This window comes from Ictalurus punctatus, chromosome 9 (genome assembly GCF_001660625.3).
Source record: "Ictalurus punctatus breed USDA103 chromosome 9, Coco_2.0, whole genome shotgun sequence".
NCBI lineage: Eukaryota > Metazoa > Chordata > Actinopteri > Siluriformes > Ictaluridae > Ictalurus > Ictalurus punctatus.
In genome coordinates, this window is record NC_030424.2 from 19530376 (window position 1) to 19552494 (window position 22119).

General features: G+C 38.8%; 1 protein-coding gene across 1 annotated transcript; it reads right to left on the minus strand.

Moving 5' to 3' along the window:
• Positions 1 to 1036: 1036 nt before the first annotated feature.
• cdc5l (CDC5 cell division cycle 5-like (S. pombe)) lies at positions 1037 to 17245 on the minus strand. Its single transcript, XM_017476901.3, has 16 exons — positions 17030 to 17245; positions 16018 to 16121; positions 15316 to 15477; positions 15104 to 15231; positions 14897 to 14996; positions 14474 to 14692; positions 11387 to 11531; positions 9714 to 9902; positions 9446 to 9594; positions 9187 to 9349; positions 8933 to 9097; positions 6348 to 6428; positions 5943 to 6185; positions 5613 to 5810; positions 1416 to 1628; positions 1037 to 1234 (listed from the first exon to the last, which is right to left on the minus strand). Exons 1-16 carry the CDS (start codon positions 17072 to 17074, stop codon positions 1124 to 1126), a joined length of 2415 nt encoding a protein of 804 aa, XP_017332390.1. The 5' UTR covers positions 17075 to 17245; the 3' UTR covers positions 1037 to 1123.
• Positions 17246 to 22119: the final 4874 nt, after the last annotated feature.

Sequence of the window (22119 nt, forward strand, 5' to 3'; positions counted from 1 at the left end):
CGTCACGTTTAAATACAATCATTGCAGTAGAACAATGTCAAATGCAAAGCATATGTGACTTGAGTAAGGCATAGCAAAATGAAATGCAAAGCCTTTTGGTATGTTGTTTTCATTATATTGGGGGTGTAGTCAGGTTTGTTATGGAGCACAAGTACCACACTGAGAAGGCATGGACTGCAGTGGGCATTTCTCTTAATTATCAAAACAAATGCTGCATAATAACATGAACTTTGAATAAAGGAGAAAATTCACTTCTATTAGTCTCGTGTGAACTTATGCACCATCAAACCCCATGCCCGACTATAATTATACGATTACATTTCATTATGACATGGTGCTGCATTGTTTATATTAGATTCAAGCATGATTCGACGACTAGTAACACTTGGAGAAATGCAATAAGGTACCACAGATTTAGATTTAGCATGTTTAAAGCAGCACACAGCAAAGCAATTCTGGGTGTGTACTGCACATTACAGTTTTACATAAACGACTGGATTTACATTTAAGCGCCAAGCAGGAAAGCATTTGGAGAAAATTGTTGACATCCATCGGATTGTTGTATGGTTTTACCTTAGAGCTTACTTCCACTAAATGTAAACTCCTCTGGGTATAAAGAGAAGGATCCTGAGAAGGTATAGGATCACTAAAAGTAACCTGTAATGCAAAACGGCAACACGGGAATTCTGAAGCTAATGATTTATTGTGTAAATAACCAGTACTCTCAAAGCCTATATCGTTCCCTGCATAATGACAGAGCAATGAAAAGGTGTAAGACCTCCTTATTCTGGATCGTGATTCTGGAAAAAGTACTTCCTGTTAGATGTCTTATTTTATTTACAAAATGAATCACATTTTCACAACCATTTTTTTTTTTTTTTTTTTTTTTTAAATCTGAATGAATGAGTGGTCTTCGAAATCTTAAGTACCAGCTAAATTGCAACTGTGTATGAGAAATATGGACCACACGACTGCTGCTGAAACTGAAGGTACAGTAGCAAACATTAACATAGTACATCAACGCTGAACAAATAAAACCACTCCAAAGCTTTAACTGTATTTTTGTTTTATAGATTACAGTGTAGACACAGCCAAGGTGGAGTTTTTGAGTCCCAGATCACATTCAGAACTTCTCTGAAGAAAGCAAAGTTTCCTTCTCAAGGAGTAGATCAGCAAACCTCTGCTGGAGCTCCTTCTCTCGGTCCTGTTGCCTCTGCACATCTTCTCTTAAAGCCTGAAGAAGGAGGGGAAAGAAGAAAAAAAAAAGGCACGCACAATGTCAGTCTATTTTTATTCTATTTATGTCTAACAGGCGCAAACACAGCACCAGAAGTGGAAACGGCTACATTCCTACATTCTAACTCATTTCAAGTTATGAGCACAATGTTCTACTACAGCCAGCTAGTCTGAATCACCTCCTTTCTGCGTGGAATGGCCATGTCCTCCTGCTTCTTCAGCTCCTGGAAGGTGTGCAACTCCATGTGGGCCTGCTCCACCTGGTCCCACAGGTCACTGAGCTGCTTCATCAGACCCATGGCCCGAGACTGGTATCCCCCCAAAAGAATCTTCATCTTCTTCTCCATCTTAGCTGCCCGTTTAGCCTCTGTTGTCATGTGCCCTCTGTTGACCTAGATCAAACCAAATAATAACAGAGCAATGCTTTAGTTAGTGTCCAAATTAGCTTTCTATAATTTTATGAATCCTGTGTCGCCATAATATACAACTTATATACACACTACATGAGCTGTAGTTTAACAGCTAGACTTTGATAATTAATCTAATATGTAGAGAAATCATTTTCAGTGATTCAAAACATGGGACATTCAAATGAATGGGCAAGTTTAATAACAAATTGAGCAGGAAACATATCAACAGCCCAGTATTAATGCGTGTAATTATCAAGCCCTCTCACACAAAGTAAGCAACGGCTCATTTTAGAAGCAAAAAGAAAATAGACAAGGATTTACATTTTAGTATCTTAAAATTGGTCCCATGTGACTACTAAGGCCCACATGTGGACACGTTGGCGTTCGTACTACTGTTATACACATACAGAGCACTTTATTAGGAGCACTATACTAATACTGGTACGACCTCCCTTTGCTCTCAAAACAAATAGAACCATTCCAGATTCTTGACATAATTGCACCGTGCAATTCCTACAGATTTTCCAGGCACACTTTCAGCGAATCACCCGTTCTACCACATCCCAAAGCCATTGATTTGGTGACCAGGAAGGCCACTGAAGAACACTGAACTCTGTGACATGGTGCATTATCTTGGAATTAGCCATTAGAAGATGGGTAACTAGCGTCCATGAAGGGATGCATATGGTCAGCAACAATACACAGGAGGCTGTGGCATTCAAGGGATGATTATTTGTATTAACAGGCCCAAGGCGTGTTAAGAGAACATTCCCCACACCATTACACCACCTCAACCAGTCGGGACTGTTGACAAGGAAGGTTGGGTCCATGAAGTCATGCAGTTGGTGCCAAATTCTGACCCTACCATCTGTGTGCCTCAGCAGAAATCGGGATTCATCAGACAGTCTACATTTTTCCAGTCTTCAACTGTCCAGTTTCGGTGAGCCTGTACCCACTGTAGCCTCAGATTCCTGTTCTTAGCTGACTTGCTTGGAACCCGATGTAGTCTTCTCCTGTTGTAGCCCATCCACCTCAAGGTTCAGTGTTTTGCATTTCTGAGATGCTTTTCTGCTCACCACAACTGGACAGAGTGGTTATAGGCGTTACTGTAGCCGTCAGATCTGCTCAAACCGGTCTGGCCATTCTCCATTTACCTCCAACAAGGTGTTCATGTCTGCCATACGATTATCTCTAATATGAGCCAATATTAGCACCTTGGTAAAATATCTTTTAAACAGGGAGTGTTTTAATACTGCTTCATTATGTCATACTGTATGACATTACCTTTAAATATTGCAACTCAATCTTTAAAAAAAAAAAAAAAAAAAAAAAAAAAAAAAAAAAAAAAAAAAAAAAAAAAAAAAAAAAGATATAGGGCTTGGAGGTTTAAGGTTTGGGCATGTGCATTCAGCTGTTGGATGGCAGTGTTAAGGGAAACATTTTAATACCATAGGATGGTATTAGCTATAGTAAAGCATTTACTATATTAATGCACAGTTACAATACACCCAGAATGTTCTTTGATATTGACAGGATATTTGAGTTTATAGCTAGGGATGGGTATCGTTAAGGGTTTAAATGGTATTACTACTCTTACTGATACTGCTTATCGATCTGGTACTTTAAGAGTATTCTTTTCAGTACTTTGTGTTAGTGGGTTTTTTTTTTTAATGGAAAAAAAAAAAAAATCAAAAAATTAAATTGCTTTATTTTTTAAAAATAAGTTTAATATACATCTATTAGTAAATGTACCAGTGTGAAGGCATTTTTTATTGTTTGAGATGTATATACACACTGCAGAAAAAAACAACTCTGAAGTTTTATATGTAGGCTATTTGTAAAGTAACTGAAAGTGAAGTGCATTTAATGGCCTAAATGTTTACATACTAATTTATTTCTTTATTTGCGATTTTAAAAAGGTAAGCAAACCAATTAGGGTGATTTTACATTTATTTTAAATGGCGTGAAAAATGTTGATTCAACATGACTAATGAGCAAAAAGCTGTTGGTTCAACATCGGAGATGAACATTGTGTCGATGCCACGAGAGACCTCGATTATGTGAGGACTATACGTCTGTTATTTGGGAAGGCTGCTAGCATACATGCCTGACGTAGATGGGCAACCAGTGACGCACTAGCTAGGCAGTCGAAAACTTTGCATTTCTCTTTCTGCACATAATGCACTACTGAAAGATGCTTTGACGGACTGCTTGCGTTTCCGCCCTTACAAGCAAAAATCTTGTTGCACTTGTGGCAATGGGTGTTGTCTGTCTCAACTCTAGTGAAGTGTAACCACACTTTTGAACGTTTGGTTCTCTCGGCATCGTCACTCTGTGTATTAAATGGAAGCTTTCATGTGTGCGTGCGCTCGCTGTTGCATGTAACAGACAAGAGATCTCATTTCTGGATTGGGAATAACAAAAATGCAGACAAATATCTTAATATCACAAATTAGAAATGGTTGGCGAGATAAAAATGTGTAAGATAATGTTTATTTAGCAATAATAAATAGGAAATATAATTTTCTTAATCTCTCCAGTACCGAAAGCAGAAGCGATAGAGTCAGAGTTTATCGATAGTACGGTCTTTCACAATTTAGCCAGTTTAATACCGGGTTTCAGTACCCATCCCTATTTATAAGTTAATTAGAGCTGTATTTGTGAGGCAATCTTTAAAACTCTGACAGCCACACCTACACTCTCACTACACAATGACTAAATTTATGCAACACTACTCACTTTTTAATTTACGTACCTGTCTTTACATTTGCATAAATATTAAAAGCACATTAATAAGTGGCGACACAGACAGATGACAGTACGTCTTCCAATTTGAGTAGTATTTCTGGGTCTGGTTTTGAAGTGACATCAGGCTGCTTTTGGCAGATTAAGCAAGTCTGCTACTGAAAACTTGGGTCATCGTGATCACTGAACATGCAGGCAAGACACATGCAAACAACCAGGTGTGAAAGGCTAGGCACCTGATTTGCCCACTTGTGATCCGATCACCTAAGACTGATGTTAACATCCAGTCTGCACAGGGCTTTTGTTTACTCTGTGTGGTTGAGCCAGCGGGTAAGGTGAAAGTGTGCCGCCATTTATGGACCCTACCACAGATAACACCCTGAACCCCTCTAAAATGCCGCTATTCCAAGCCACTTCTGAGGCCTGTTAATAAATGTGGAATGCAGCTGCTGTTAACATAAATCCTGTTGATTCTCTGAATGAAGGGAGTGCAGCGACACTTGGCCCTCTGCTCCCTCCCCCATTCCTGTGAGTGTGCTGCTGTGTGAAAAGGCTCCAATTTTCCGCCAATGTTTCAGCCAAGAAATATGAAACAAATGCACCCTTTGTGAGACAGGGGTTGCCTTGATTAACTGAAACTTTGCACCTATACCAGCCTTAAAACTAAAGCCAACTGACTGTCTTTATCTGCATTAAAATCAGTGTTTCCACAGGAACAACTTTTTATTTTAGATAAAAAAAAACCCCTCATTTTTATCTTCAAATTCATGAATATTGACTGGAGGACCACTCTGTTTCTCTTGAGTGATGTAATGAGAAATAAAACTTTAAGCACCAAGTGAATTTTAAACGAGCTTACAATATTACCCGCCTCCGACATACCGATCCAGAGATTAATTAATGACATTAATTTACAATTGATGTGCTTAATTATTAATTGCCTCTCCACAAACAGAATGACACAAAAAGTAAGAACATTTGTCACTTTGATTCTGAACAGTGACAACCAAATAGTGATAAGGCCAATAATAAGTTGTCAGCGCCACCTGCTGTAATGTTCAGGAACTGCAAAAATAAAATTAAATAAATAAATAAATAAATAAATAAATAAATAAATAGATAGATAGATAGATAGATAGATAAATAAACTACATACATACATTTAACAATTAAAAAAATAAAAAAAAAATTTACGTAAAAAAAGGTTTGATTTTGCTATACCTCCAGTTTCTTTTCCAGAGACTCAATCCTGTCTTTTTTGCTGGCCAGATTGGCTCTGGTGTATCGGCTCTGTCCAGGTAGGTACAGCACCTGGCTGTAACACTCCTCCCAAACTTGGTTATAGGCGTCAATGGAAAGATCACCATGACCCATCCCATGCTTCACCACCTCCATCTCTTGCCGCAGTAACTCTTTAGCCTGACGTTCATACAGTGCAACATTAATTCATCCATTCATTTACATCATGAACAGGTGGCATCAAAGAATTGTTGCTTTTTAAATCTGTGTGAAGTACATTTAATAAAACAAGTTAGTGCACACAACGCTTACCTTTTTGAGGTCCTCCTCTGCCACTTTTTCGTAGGGCGATTTCTCCAGGTAGGCAACATGCTCAGTGCTGGTAGAACCTGAGCCTGCTCCTTTAGCTTTCTTAGCCAGAACTTCTGTGTATGGATGGTGCAGACTATCATAGTGGATCATGGTGATCATCTCTTTCTTTATGAGCTCCTCTGCCAGCTGCAGCTCTGTGAGAGGAGGCTCCACATTCTGAGGCCTCAGAATAGTCTCATTTACCTGATTACAGAAACATCATTACAGCATACATTTGACTGACTCATCAGGGTACTCTTAAGTTAACTGAAATGGAAAAGGCCAACTTTAGGAATTATTTGTGAAACCATTAAAGCATGATGAGGATTTGGACAATGGTTTATCAACAATCAGAAGACAGCTCACCTCTGAGGGCCTGGGTAAATTCCTCTGCACTGGTGTATGTCTCTGCCTCAGTTCTTTCTCTCGCTCAGCTTCTCTGACTGCCTGCAATAGCATCATGTAATAACAGAAATCATTAATAGACTACTATATGGCCTGACATGAGCACAGAATATATACTCTAGTGCAGGGGTACACACTTTGTACACCCTGTGTAGTATACTACATATAGTGTACACCATTTGATATTTAGCCACAGAAAAATTGCGATGGGAAAAACCAAATATTTCTACAAATATATAAAGTAGCTTTCTGTCTTTATACATTTTCCTTTATATATTCAAGATTTTAACTTCTAGATTAGTCAGGACATTGGTGACTTTCAGTGTGTGCAGTTTCATGACTGTGTGCTTAACTGCTAGTGAGCAGGGGGATGGGGAAGGGGCGGAGGTTGAGCCCCCTGCTGGGCAAACAATTCGCACCTCGCCATGAAAACATTGAGACAGAAATCAGAGAGCACGACTAAAGCTTTTTTGATAGTAAAACACCGCATACAACTGCCACAATAAAATTATAACATTTAAACCCAAGATTGGACTTGTATAAATGTTTACTACCTTACATTACCTAGTTCGCTCACGATTTTATAAATCAAGCCTATTTCCATTGGAATATAGTCCAACAGCTTTATTGAAGAAAACAAATGCAAAGTTAGACATTTAGTCAAAAATGTCCTCTTCAAAATGCATTAAGTGTTTTGGTATCCCACTCCTCTGGAATTTAGTAATTAGTCATAAACTGAACTGAGACACATTCTAAAAAAACTAATCTGCTTTGGCTATGCTGAACAACCCACCTCCTAAATTGGTAGGCTAGGTAAAAGAAGAAATACTTGAAATAACTGCTAATTCTTAAAGTCTTAAGTAGGGATGCACCGAATGTCCGGCAACCGAAATTATTCGGCCGAAAATAGCTTAAACACAAAAACAAACAAACAAAAAAAACAACAAAAAAACCCTTTCGTTGTTCTGCCAAATAAGTTTGACCGAAAATGGAGAGTTTGATGACGTGACCATATAGCCTAGCAACCAGAGTGAGATGCGCAAATGTCACGACCTCCACTTCCGACAGCGTGCTCGGAGAGATGAGGGGGCGCGTGCATGCACGATCTACGTGCACGAGTGCTCTTCGGATGCTGACAACCGTGACATTGTTTACTGTGGACACGTGCATTTGTTTTGTTTCTGTTCGGGAGTATTCAGTCACGTCGCAAGACGTAAGGGAGTAGAGTACGGAAGCAGATGCAGGTAAAGACATTTATTTAAGGGCAGGCAGACAAATCCAAATCCAAATCCAAAAAACGTAGTCAAGACAGGCAAAGGGTCGGGCAATCGGCGAACAGGCATAAACGGGGCAAAGCAGGAATCAAAGTCGCAGTCACACAAAACAAGAAACATGAACTAGTACTATGGACTGGGAGTAGAAAAACCAGCGGGGACTAAATGAACTAATCTATAGTTTAAACTAACTAAATCTATCAAGGAACATAACATTAACAACGTATCTAACTACACTATATCTACTATAATACTACGTGAGGTGTACAGGGACGCGAGCGGTATATATCCCCAATATAATCAGCCGTATAGAACCGGATAGAACCATTTTTTGCACTCTTGTCCATGCACTTTTTTGTTGTAGGCTACAGTGTGTTCCATTCTTTCAGCAGTCAGTTATAGGCCTAACATAGGCTATTCAAGGGGGGCTCAAAGATGACCAAAGATATTTTTATTTTACTAATTTATTTATTTAAAGTTATATTGTGCCTTGTTGGTAGCCTATGCCTTCTGGAATGAAAAAAAATATTGAGTGTTAAATAAATATTTTGAAATTGTAGTTTTTGTAATTGATTTTTTTCCCTTTGAAAAGCAAGACAAAATAGTAAAAAGCACATTTTGACTATTTAATTTATGCAATGGTGAAAAAAAAAGGCAAAATAAATGGAAAAAATGTGTTCGGTATTCGGCCAAGTTTTTCATTATATTCGCCTTGGCCAAGAATTTTCATTTCGGTGCATCCCTAGTCTTAAGTGTCTTTCATATGAGCCATTAACCACTACTGTGGTGTATGAGATCACAAAACAAAATCAATGCTGAACACAGGTACCCCAAAACAGACAAAAATGGCATGTTTTGGCTACTGGGAAAAGAGGTTAATGTGTCGGATTTTTTTTTGTTTTTTACATTTTTGTTTTTAATAGGATTTTAACACAACTAAAATATTGTGCTGGAGAATGGTCAGAGAAAACAGGATGCTCTTTGATGATTCCTAATTTTACTGATCAAATGTTATTTTAATTTCCATGACATTTATGTATATTTGTTTAAACCAGCTTTTCCTAAACATTCTGGGCGAACTGACCCCAGTGTCAATACTCTTAAGTTAATTCATTTAACGCACACATTATTTTCACGTTTAAGTATAAATTATTCTAACTGAACATTGGACATATGTCTTCCAAGGAGAAGGAGACATTTGTTACTTGTAATTTTTGGAGCTCTCTTTTTTAAGAAAACATGATTAGCAGCAGAGCAAGTGAAATCCCTGACCTGTTTACAGAGCTCAATATCAGCTGCGTCCTCCACATAGCTCTCGTCCACCTCTGGCTCTTCCATCTCCCTCTCAGCGTTCTCAGGCAGCACGATCTCAAAGTCATTCTTGGGCAGTGGAAGAGACATTAGCCCCAACTTCAGGTGCTCGCGAGACTCCCGTTGCTGGAAAATATACATAACGTATTAAAATTCCGCAGGGAGATACTCAAAAAGAAGAGAATTATTCTCACGTCGCTTTTTTTTCTACCCACCAAGTGTTTGGCATAAGCTGGATCTGCGTAATCCACCACACCATCCTCAGCATTGATGTTGAGTTTGTCCCGCAGGGGCGTCCGACCTGGGGTCACTCCTATTGAAGGCTTTGGGGTCATGCCACTGTGAGGGGTCAAACCCTCGGCACCATGACTAGGAGTTCTGCCAAAGATTTTATCATTCGAGGTTGTCATTGGTTTGATACGTTTTGTAATCATCGTAATCTGATCTTACTAAAATATTCACTCTGTACAGTACCTGAAAGGTGTAGAGAGCATAGTGTTGGGGGTCTGGACCACCTGCCTCTGTGGGGTGACCCCGGAGAAATCACTCTCATGCAAAGGAGTATTTAGACCACCCTTCAGAGGGGTGTCCACATTAGTAAGCGCCATCAGATTCTGGGCTTCCTAGAGTGAGTGTAAAAGAAATACCAGATTAGATCAGATAGTGGGCATGAAATTATGCTCAAATAGGTTTTAACGTCAATGTTTTGGTTTGACAAACTGAAAACGAAACACTGAGATACCTGTAGAATCTTGTCCTGTGCTGCGGGAGTCTGGGGTGTGCGCAGGGCCATGCTGCTATTGGTGACGTTGTACTCAGAAAGCAGAGCGCTGGAAGCAGAGTTTGTGATTCCAGACTCTTCAGCGGTTTGACGAGCGATTTCGCTGGCTTGGCCAAGTTTCACCACCTCCTCCAGTTCAGCATCAGATATCTGACCAAGAGAACATAGTTATATAAATCTGTATAACCATGTACAGTATCTCACAAAAGTGAGTACACCCCTCACATTTTTGATTATAGCTTTTAATGTGACATCACTGAAGAAATGACACTTTGCTACAATGTAAAGTAGTGAGTGTACAGCTTGTATAACAGTGTAAATTTGCTGTCCCCTCAAAATAACTCACACAGCCATTAATGTCTAAGCCGCTGGCAACAAAAGTGAGTACACCCCTAAGTGAAAATTGGGCCCAAAGTGTCAAGATTTTTTGGTGCCACCATTATTTTAAAGCACTGCCTTAACCTTATTGGGCATGGAGTTCACCAGAGCTTCACAGGAGCTGGCATCATGGGGCTGGTGGATGTTGAGACCTTGTGCTCCTCCACCTTCTGTTTGAGGATGCCCTACAGATGGTCAATAGGGTTTAGGTCTGGAAACATGCTTGGCCAGTCTATCACCTTCACCTTCTTTAGCAAGGCAGTGGTCGTCTTGGAGGTGTGTTTGGGGTCTTTATCATGCTGGAATACTGCCCTGCGGTCAAGACTCAGAAGGGAGGGGATCATGCTCTGCTTATTTGAACCAAATAAGTTTATCTTGGTCTCATCAGACCACAGGACATGGTTCCATTAATCCCGGTCCTTAGTCTGCTTGTCTTCAGCAAACTGTTTGCGGGCTTTCTTGTGCATCATCTTTAGAAGAGGCTTCCTTCTGGGACGACAGCCATGCAGACCAATTTGATGCAGTGTGCAGCATATGGTCTGAGCACGGACAGGCTGACCCCCAACCCCTTCAACCTCTGCAGCACTGCAGGTAGCACTCATACGTCTATTTCCCAAAGACAACCTCTGGATATGACGCTGAGCACGTGCACTCAACTTCTTTGGTCGACCATGACGAGGCCTGTTCTGAGTGGAACCTGTCCTGTTAAACCGCTGTATGGTCTTGGCCACTGTGCTGCAGCTCAGTGTCAGGGACTTGGCAATCTTCTTATAGCCTAGGCCATCTTTATATAGAGAAACAATTCTTGTTTCTCAGATCCTCAGAGAGTTTTCTTTGCCTTGAGGTGCCATGTCGAACTCCCTTTGACCAGTATGAGGGAGTGTGAGAGCGAGGACACCAAATTTAACACACCTGCGACCTTGTAACACTGACAAGTCACATGACATTGAGGAGGGAAAATGGCTAATTGGGCCCAATTTGGACATTTTCACTTAGGGGTGTACTCACTTTTGTTGCCAGCAGTTTAGATATTAATGGCTGTGTGTGGAGTTATTTTAAGGGGACAGCAAATTTACACTGTTACACATGCTGTACACTCACTACTTTACATTGTAGCAAAGTGTAATTTCTTCAGTGTTGTCACATGAAAAGTTATAATCAAATATTTACAAAAATGTAAGGGGTGTACTCACTTTTGTGAGATACTGTATTTGTACAAAACTTCATTTTCCACAGAAGAATATATGACTGTTTACCTGTGGTGCAGGCAGCACTAGCTTGCTCCTTTTTTTCGTGAACTCTGACACCCCACTAGTCTGCAAAATGGCAGAGGGAAGGTCGGACTCCTTCTTCTTCTTGATCTTCTGTTTATCCTTTTTACGCTCACGCTCTTCTTTCTCACTATGGCAGTCCATGAAAACATCATTCAATTATAGCGGTGCAAATGAAATCAATTATCTACAATTTTCATGTGAGACTCTTATCTTTTGCATTTGAATTCAATTTACACTTTCTGAAAAGGTCCCTTTTGTTAGGTGTACCAATGAATCAATCCAGCATTGAATCAATCAATGAATCAGTCTAAAAACTGTGAAAAACTGAGTTCAATCACAAGAAAAAAAAAAAAGCATAATTATTTAAAAAGGTTTGTTTTAGCATAAAATGTACAATGACAATTTATAAAGCTTTTAAAGATACAGTACAAAACATCAGTTCATTCGAAATACGAATATGGTATTACATTTTTTTTTTTTTTTAAAGTTGTATAAAAAGATATCGCAATGCCTGCAATCTCTGATGAGTCTATTGTGACAATTATAGAGCTGCACAATTAATCGAATATCGATCGCGATTACAATTTTGACTGCCCACAATTAAATGAACATGACTGACTGATATTAACGTTTTAAGTTCGTCCTACGCTCATAGAAAACTCCACTGCAGATCAAATCATGTGTCTTCCTACATTTACAGCCAATCACCATAGAGCAGCACATGAATGACGTCATTTTGCAGTGCCAAAACCCGGAAACGAAGTTAGCATTTTAGCCCTCGACTTTGCAGATAAACTCGGGGCTCTACAGTGCGACCATTTCACTCGCATTTGTAACTGAACAGTACTTTATGCGACTGTGAATAAATATTTATTCATATTGGTGCGAGTGACCTGTTCAGAGCTGTATAATACAATCGGAATAAAAGCTACAGGAAGTCCAAAATACATCTACACTGTGCAACACTTTACTTTCACACTGCTTTTCATCTCCACAGTCAACCGAACAAGTGTGGAAATACTGCAGCGAAGCCATTATGATGAAGAGTAACTCTGTACATCATCTGCTTCTCTCAAGTTCCCAATCTCACAAACCACCATCTTTTATTGATCCTGAAAAATGACCTGAACTTGCACCTGCTTGTGTAGTCACAGCAGCTTCATACAGAGTAAATTAATAATAATGCTAATGCTACAAGGTGGGATTAATTCGAACTTCTTTATTAAAAAATTCCTCACCAATCATAATCAAGAGAAGCAACTGTTACGTCTGTACACTTACAGTACACTGCACCTCTCCATTCACTCTCTACACTAACTCTAAAACATAACTCTGTTCACTTCATTTAAACCCAGGGTTGCCAGATACCACCTGAAAAGTCAACTCCAGTTTCCATGTTTTGATTTAGTCCCCCCAAAACACAATATCATCAGCAGACATGGACACTGTACTGGGGGAACTGATCTAAAACTGATAAACAAAAATAAAACTACTAAAATGTAAAGACAGAAAATGTGCTTAGTTATAAATAAATAATTTAATTTAAAAAAATTGATAATTTCATAAAATATAAATAAAATGAGAAATGAAATAACGTTTAATTTCTATGGGTTGCATTTAATATCAATTTGACATTAAGCTTAGTTTGTTATCTCCTTAGAAAGCTATTTGCCTTTTTCCTAATATGGATCATTTAGTGTTAATCTACTTTTTATTAGGACTCTATTGCTTAAGATATTTAAAAATAAATATTTTATCAATTAACCAACAGTATCTCATTGCTATTATTTTAATTCAATTAACAGTGACCATGAGCAAAGAGCTTACATTTAACTGTTTATGACCTCCTGATTAAAGTTTAAATAAAAAAATAAAACAAAAATAAAAAAAGATTAGTATGTGGATCGCTATCGGCTGTAAAAATCCTAATCAGCACATCCCTAATGAACACCATTAAAGGACTTTGCATCTGGAGAATAAATGAACTCACCCAATCACATACTATATGAGATTATTCAGATATACACACACACACACACACACACACACACACACACACACACAGAGTGGTTCGAGAACTGACTCCAGCCCAGATCCATGACAGTGGGAAATGTCTAATATTGTAACTTTAAATATATTTAAGAGTAGCAGACTTCAAACACTGAACATTGATGTTTATTGTACTTGTTTACAAGGTTGTGAGGGAAATTATTCATTTTTACTTTGTAAAAATTTTGTTCTCGTTCAGAGGATAACACCGAAGAAGGCCATGTGATGTCACTGAGATCAGTACATAATGTTTATCTGCTTACAGAGACACAAACATGTTCTTCTGTTCAAAGTTCGTCTGCACATCTTCTAAGACCCTAAAACAAAGCCTGTTTGACCTACCTCAAACCGCTTCTTACGATACAGAGAAGTGAGTCATGCTGTTTATATATATATATATATATATATATATATATATATATATATATATATATATATATATATATATATATATATATATATATATATATATATATATAGTTCAGCACAAGCACTTAAGAGCGCTCTCATTATTCTATCCTGCTTTATCCTATCCAGTATTAAACAGCTTTCTGTAATAAACCTTTTTACCTTCAGAGGACGAGTCTGCGAGTGTTGTCTAATTTCCACAACAAGGTGAACAGGTTAACGGTTGTTGTTTTCGCATACAGTCTGTAAAATTAACTGAAAATTACATTTAGTTTATCAGAAGGTAAATTAATGTGTCATGGCTCACACTATGTTCCTAAATTCTGTCATAATTTACCAGCTCATGTTCTCTCATGCCTACTTGTGTGTTATATTGTGGCATGAGAACTTAAATGTGAAAGTGCAATAAAAATATGTTGTCACTAAAATCAATTAATAATCGTGATAAAAAAAAACCGAGATCTCAATATTAAAAATAATAATCGGGATTATCATTTTGGCCATAATCGTGCAGCCCTACATAATTATAGATATCATATCATATTGTGCAGCCCTTCAAAGAACATTCATTTAGTTATGATCTTTATACATGAGTGTGTGCCTCTCACTCACTTTCTCAGCTCTCCGTCAAGATGCTGCTGGCGAAGTCTTTTGAAGTCAGGCTCGAGTGGATCGTACTGCTCCATAGATGTATCGTAAAATCCCGGAGCAGGCTTTTTTTCAAAGGGAATCTCAGCATTGTAGTCAACACCCCGCTTTTTCTTCCGCTTCTTCTGAATATCTATGCCGGCAGCACGCAACTCTCTGCGCTTCTGCAGGGCTGCCAAGCGCCTGGGGGGGGGAATTTGGTGTTCAACAAACTACCAGCAGCTGCTCAACTAAAATGGTAGTCATTCTGGATAAAATCCACCAAGTAAATGTGATCTATTTAATGCATTACGATTTAGTACATGCATTTTTACAGCCTTCCAATAATTCCTCATGTAATCAGTACATATATACATACCCGTGCACATCCAACATTAGTCATCTTACCTCGCCTCCTCTAGCTGCTTCTCCCTGGCTTTCCGCTTGGCCTTTTTTCCTTGTGTGTTTGCTAAACGAGCCCTGGCCTCAGACAACATCTCCAACTCATCTGCAGAACAAATAAAAGCACTTCATTAACCGTCAGCAAATGAATTAAAATTGTACTGTACTCAGGTCAGACAAAGAAAGAACGTTCCAAGACGTCAGTATGAAAACCTTCATCCATGTCCACAGGGTCTGGCCTGGCCGGCTTGGTTTCAGGGTTTGGGTCGATCTCCCCTGGCTTGAGCTTGCGAGGATCATCGGTCGTGTCTTCTTCGTTGTCTCTTTGGGCAGCTTTGTCTCTGGGGTCAGAAATAAACAGTGCAGTTACAAAATTGAGTCAAACGTACTAATAATACACAAGCACAATGAGCAAGCGCGCTTACAGAAGATACTCATAGTGCTCCAGGCACTGTGCTGCGGTTCTGCCGATGATGGGAGCTATCGTTCTCCACTGGGTGGGCATCAGCTTGGCCAAATGAAGGAGCTTCTCCTCTTCTTCACGTGACCATTCTGTTTTCTTAATGCTGGGATCCAGCCATTCATACCTAGTTGAAGTTAACCAAAGAAGAGTCAGTACTTAAGGCATTACACACACGTACATTGCCACCGACTTAGAACAGCAAAACCACGGGGATGTTTGATTCTGTTACAGTAGAAATCACAACTAAATATCATCAAAGAGGTATATTTAATTGTTGTGCTGTTATGGTTATTGTTCTGTTCGGCTGGTCAATTGAAGTGAACAGGTTTTAATCCAAACCTCAAGAACTCAAAGACAAGTACGCTTATAAATAATGTACATCGATCCATTAACAAATCTTAATAGAAGAGTGTTCCGTTATGGGAAATTTGGGGGGTGTGAGGAGTAGAGAATAAAAATTCTATAGGATAAAAGAATAAAAAAAGCTATTCTTAGGTCATTGACAGACAAACAACAACAACAAAAAACAACAAAGAGTCATTTTCCTGCATGTTGTACTGTGTACGGTGGTGTATGTGGCCAATAAAATGTGAATTTGAAACAACCGCGAGCAACACACATGAAACACAGAACTCTGAGTAAAGAATTAAAAAGCCAGACTCACCATCTAGCTTTACACTGTTTAGCCGACTTTCTGTGCAGCAGAGAGGCGATACGTGACCACTGATTTTTGCCATATTTCATTACAGCTGCTTTAAGGATCTCATCCTGTAGAGACAGAATACAAAAACAGGTGGTTTAACACAAACGTAAACATAGCTAACTATACAACAAATCCTGTTATTCATCTTAATGGATAACGGGGGCATTGAAAAAATAATCTGATGGCTGAGATAAGTATGGTAAAACTAGAATAACATGCAAGTGCTCAATCTAGAAAGCTAATCTTACTTATAAAAGGTCCATGAACCATTTGTGCACACAAGGTTTATTTCCTTTTATCTAGCCAGGGAGTGATGGACTCACAGATCCGATCCATGGACTCACAGAGGCTCTGGGATAACCATGTGTTCGTGAAGCACAGCCAGGTAGTTTTTCATACAATAGTGAACATCATGGTCATGATCTGTACTAACTGCTACAACTACTAATAGATTATAAACCTAACTAGTTTAACTAATCTGAAGATTAATTACTTAAAAACCAAGTATACACATTATATACCATCTTGCATTTAAATGTAACAGTGTAACTGTTTCAGCGGGGAAAAGTTGAAGAATAAAAAAAATCCAACAATAAATATGAGGCTACATGTTTCCCTAGTGTTTATACTTTGGAAAAAAGTTGAGAACTCTTGCTTCATATTACATTATAAGCATAAATCAGTCTATACACAGAAATGATCCAGATACTGTAACTAGCCAGCTAGCTTAGTAGGCTAGTTCTAAAGCTAACGCTTCTCACTAGCTTGGCGGCGTGACTTGTGAAGTCCTCGTCTTTACATTTAAAATACCGTGCTAACTAAATAGCGTTTCATGCACGCTATTTAATCCATGTTTAAATACGCTTTAGCTGATATTTAACATTTAACTTTATCTGAAGTATTAGCAACGCTAGTTAGCAAATTTTGCTCGACTATGCTAACTAGCCAGCTACGTGTTTATCGTTTAGCATACCTCAGTGTTGCGCCAAACGCCACCTTTAATCATAATTCGCGGCATCTTGACGGTTTAGTCCTCGCACACGTCCCTGGAAAATTAACTAAAAGTAATAATAGTTGAACAAACTTGGAAGTATAATGTTACGTTTCGGCTCTCAGCAAAAGAAATCATGCAAACATGCCACAGCGCGCTACTGAAGAACCAATGGCGTCCCAGGGTGGGTTGCCAGATACTATACAAATACGGGGTGCTGGTTCAGGAAAATAATTAACAACAGCTGCTGGGATTTTGGTAGGATGTGATAGTCCTAAAACAGCCGCACATCATGAAGCGTTTTATTGCTTTTAAATTTTTTTTTTTAAGAACAACATGTAAGGCATTTCATTATTTATAGTTACATTTAATGTTGTGGAACGTATGTGAGACAATTTAGTTCCTGTTATCACTTACAACTATAAACAGTTGTTCCCTCTATCAGCTTCTCGCTGTAAAAGTAAATCCAGCCATCCATCCATTTTTTGTTCTGATTATCCTACACAGGGCCACGGGGAGCCTGGAGACTATCCCATGGGACTTGGGGAGCAAGGCTGGGGTTACCGTGGACGGGTTCCGACCCACTGCAGTGCACAATCACACACATTCACATACTACAGACAATTTGGAAATTTGTGCATGTCTTTGGACTGGGGAAGGAAACCAGAGTACATGGAGGAAACCCCTGTAGCACATGGAGAACATGCAAACTCCGTGCACAGGGATGCAAGCCCCCATTCCTGGAGGTGTGAGGCAAACCTGCTAACTTCTAAGCCCCCGTGCCCCCATGAAATAAGTAAGACCCCCCAAAAATTATAAAATCTGAAAACTCTCCAATGGCAGGAAACTCTTCCATAAATGTTACATAACTGTCTCCTGATAGAAAGCCTTACCATGTCAAAATGTATGCATTTGTTTGTTAAATAATATGTTAGGTTTTTTTTTACTTTTAGATTATGTGTGTGTATGCCCTGTTATTATAGAAACATATTAGAAATGGTGCATTAATATAAACCTATAGCCTAGGGCTACTGTCACAGCTGTCCTGCTATAGAAACTGAAAGCATACCTTCTGATTTGAGATTTGTATAATGCTTATTATCTGTTGGTATTGCAGTATGACTTCATTGGTCATTAAGTTCAAGACTTCAGTTAACTATTTATTAAAACTTCATTATTCGTTTATTGCTTATTGTGACATCTTCATTCCTTTCACATTTCAGCCACCAGTTAGGGTGTCAATGCAATCTGGCAACCGCACGCATCTCTTTTTCCATGTGAGGAAGTGAGTCTACATCGTGCCTGAGATTAACATCGCCATCTAGTGATGAAAAATAAACGGGCGTCAATATAATCACGGAGGAACTGACGTCATGAGAAATGTAACTGATTACTGAGTATAAACTGGGGGTTGATTTGCAGACTAGGAGGTGAAGTTCATTTGGGATATCTTTGGGATATATTTCAGTGGCTCATAAAATAATTTGTTGTGATGTATGTCCTTTTCAAAGAATGCTCCATCGACCATTGTTTACAGTCAATAAAATATAGATAAACCATTTGGAGATTTCTTTTATGGGAGCCGCTGTTTGCTCCAGCACAGCAAGCGCTATTAATAATGAATTAGTGTCAGAAACAAAGCCACCCACTCCTCTGAGCCTTGTGATATAGCGACTGATGCGGCTATTACTTTTGTGGCCATGAAGCACAGATTGTGCCCTAAAGGTCTGCAGTTTTGGTTTATCAAGATAAATCTCCTTTAATGGAATTAAAAAAGTGCTCATTAAAATCAGCTGCAGTGCTGTGATGCTGGTCTATGCCAGGATTTAAATGTGGTCTCAATGCTAGTTTCTGACCTTGGTTTAGGTTTTTCCATGGAGCATCAGAAAAACAACTATAGAAACCAAGGAGGGTCAAAACTTAGAAAAACAGAAATTAGGAACTCATGTAATCTGGTAGTAAAGCCTACAGTGCTATGGTGCTGTAAAAAAGTATTTGTCTTCATCCTGATTTTTTTTGTTTTTGTGTATAACTCATATTAAATAGTTTTAGATCTTCAAACGATATACAACATAAAACAAAGCAACCTGAGTAAACACACAATACAATTTTTATTTATTATTTATTTATTTATTTATTTATTTATTTATTTTTTAAGCAAGTGCCCCCTTTAAATTAAAATCTGGTTGTGCCACCTTTAGCAGCAATAACGGCAACCAAACACTTCCGATAACTGTAAATCAGTCTTTCACTTACTTCTAGGACTAGGATTTACTCCTATGCTTTGGATCATTGTCTTGCTGCATAATCCAGTTGCGCTTGAGTTTCAATTTATGGACTGAAGACCAGACATTCTCCTTTAGGATTTTCTGGTAGAGAGCAGAATTCATGTTTCCCTCAATTATTACAAGTTGCCCAGACCCTGAAGCAGCAAAGCATCCCCACACCATCACACTCCCACCACCATGCTTGACCATAGGTATGATGTTCTTTTAGTGGAATTCAGTGTTTGGTTTACACCAGATGTAACGGGACCCCTGTCTTCAAATAGTTCCACTTTCGACTCATCAGTCCACAGAACACTCTCCCAAAATGTTTGAGGATCATCAAGGTGTGTTTTGGTGAAATTCAGACGAGCCTTAATGTTCTTCTGGGTTAGCAGGCATTTTCGGCTCACCATTTTGCCATGGATGCATTTTTGCCCAGTGTCTTTCTGATAGTGGAGTCATGAACAGTGATATTTATTGATGCAAAAGAGGCCTGTAGTTCATTTGATGTTGTTCTTGGCTCTTTTTTGACTTGCTGGATGAGTAGTGCTTGTGCTCTCGAAGGAATTTTGGAAGGTCGGCCACTTCTGGTAAGGTTCACTACCGTGCTGAGTTTTTCCATTTAGAGATAATGGTTCTCACTGTGGATCTTTGGAGTCCCAGAGCTTTTGAAATAGCTTTGTAACCATTCCCAGACTGACGTATTTCAACCACCTTCTTCCTCATCATTTCTGGAATTTCTTTTAATTTGGGCATAGTGTGATACTGTGTAAGACCTTTTAACCAGCTTCATGCTGTTGAAAAAGTTCTATTTAAGTGTTGATTTGATTGAACAGGGTTTGCAGTAATCAGGCCTGGTTGTTTCAAGTCCAGCTGAACCCCATTATGAATGCAGTTTCATAGATTTGGGGAATTAGTAATTACAGGGGCAAATACATTTTCACACAGGCCCGGTTGGTATTGAATAACTTTTTTGTTTCAAAAAATTACTATCATTGAAAAACTGTATTTTGTTTTTACTCAGGTTGCCTATTTTTTTATCTTAGATTTTTTTTTTAAATTTCTGAAACAATTTAGTATGATATACACAAAAAAACAGAAGAAATCAGATACTTTTTCACAGCACTGTATATAAATATATCAATGTAAATTTATAATATATATATATATATATGTATATATATATATATATATATATATATATATATATATATATATATATATATATATATATATATACACACAACATTATACTATATAAATAAGTTTATACAACATTTACTTCTGGTAAATTAAATTAATTGGTTGTGTGGCGTACCAAGAGTGCTTGTATAACATTACATTTATGGCATTTGGCACATGTCATTATCCAGAGTGACTTAAATTTCACTCATTTATACAACTTGAGCCTTGCTCAAGGGCCCAACAGTGGAAGGTTGGTAGTGCAGGGATTTAAACTCACAACCTTCCAATCAGTAGTCCAACATCTTAACCACTGAGCTACCACTGCGCACACTGGGATGTTTCAATGTGTGTATCACTCCATTTGTCTGTATCTGCCATGTAAATTCCCCTTCCTAGTTTGAAATGTTTACTACAGTATTCACTAACAAGTGACATCATCAGTGGACATGGAAATCGATCATTTTCAACTTTTGGCTTAAAATACGAAAGCTTGTCAGATAAAGACGAAAAGAGATGCCAATTTTACCAGAAGTACATTTACCGAAAGTGTACAAATCATTGTGAGGTAGCTAGTGAGAGAGCCGGCAGGCTGTAAAGTGAATGTGGCTTCAGTGGGAGCTAGTTCCACTAGCGTGCCAAAATAAACAGGACATTTTGCCTTACTGTGTCCGAAATGTCACTTATTCAATAGTAATTTCTTGTTTATAGAACTGATGTGTAAAAGCAATATCACACTCACAGTTGTGCAGTTATACTGCGCGCTTGTGCCTATGGCCAAATCACAGCTATGCCAATATTCAGTATAGTCACACTATTGTTTGTGCAGTATTGCTTCAATCTAGAACCACTAATGTGAAGGCAGTGTGGTGGTTCAGTCCTCACAGGTCCATTGTCCCCAGTTCAATCCTGGTGTTCTCCTCATGTCTGCATGGGTTTTCTTAGGGTTCTTCAGTTACTTCCTACGATGTGAATGAGTGTGTGTATGATGCCTTGTGAATGACTGGCATCATATTCAGGGTATATATTCCCACCTCTTGCTCAGTGTCCATGGGCTCCAGATCCACCGTGACTCCTGACCTAAATAAACTGATTACTGAAGATGAATAAGTGATACAAATTTGTCAAAGTAACTGGTAACGGGAGTATGTGATCATCCAAGTGGAACTGGAGCTTGATTAATAGTAGATGAGGAACAAACCAGGACATATTGGAGGTAAATTATCCACAGGAATCCTAAATGCTAGATACACAACTGGTAGAGATACTTTGGCATGTGCTCAGGGCAACTAGCAGTCACTAACAGACCTGAGCAAGTTGAATCGTCTAACAGAAGCAAGTGTCAGGGATTCATCCATTCATCCATTTTCTATATCGCTTATCCTACACAGGGTCGCGGGCAGTCTGGAGCCGATTGCAGGGAACTTGGGCACAAGGCGTGGGACACTCTGGATGGGGTGCCAACCCATTGCAGGGCACAATCATGTGCACGACAGACAATTTGGAAATGCCAATCAGCTGACAACTCATATCTTTGGACAGGTGGAGGAAGCTGGAGTACCCGGAGGAAACCGTCGAAGCACGGGGAGAACATGCAAACAGGGCAGGGGCAGTATTCGAACC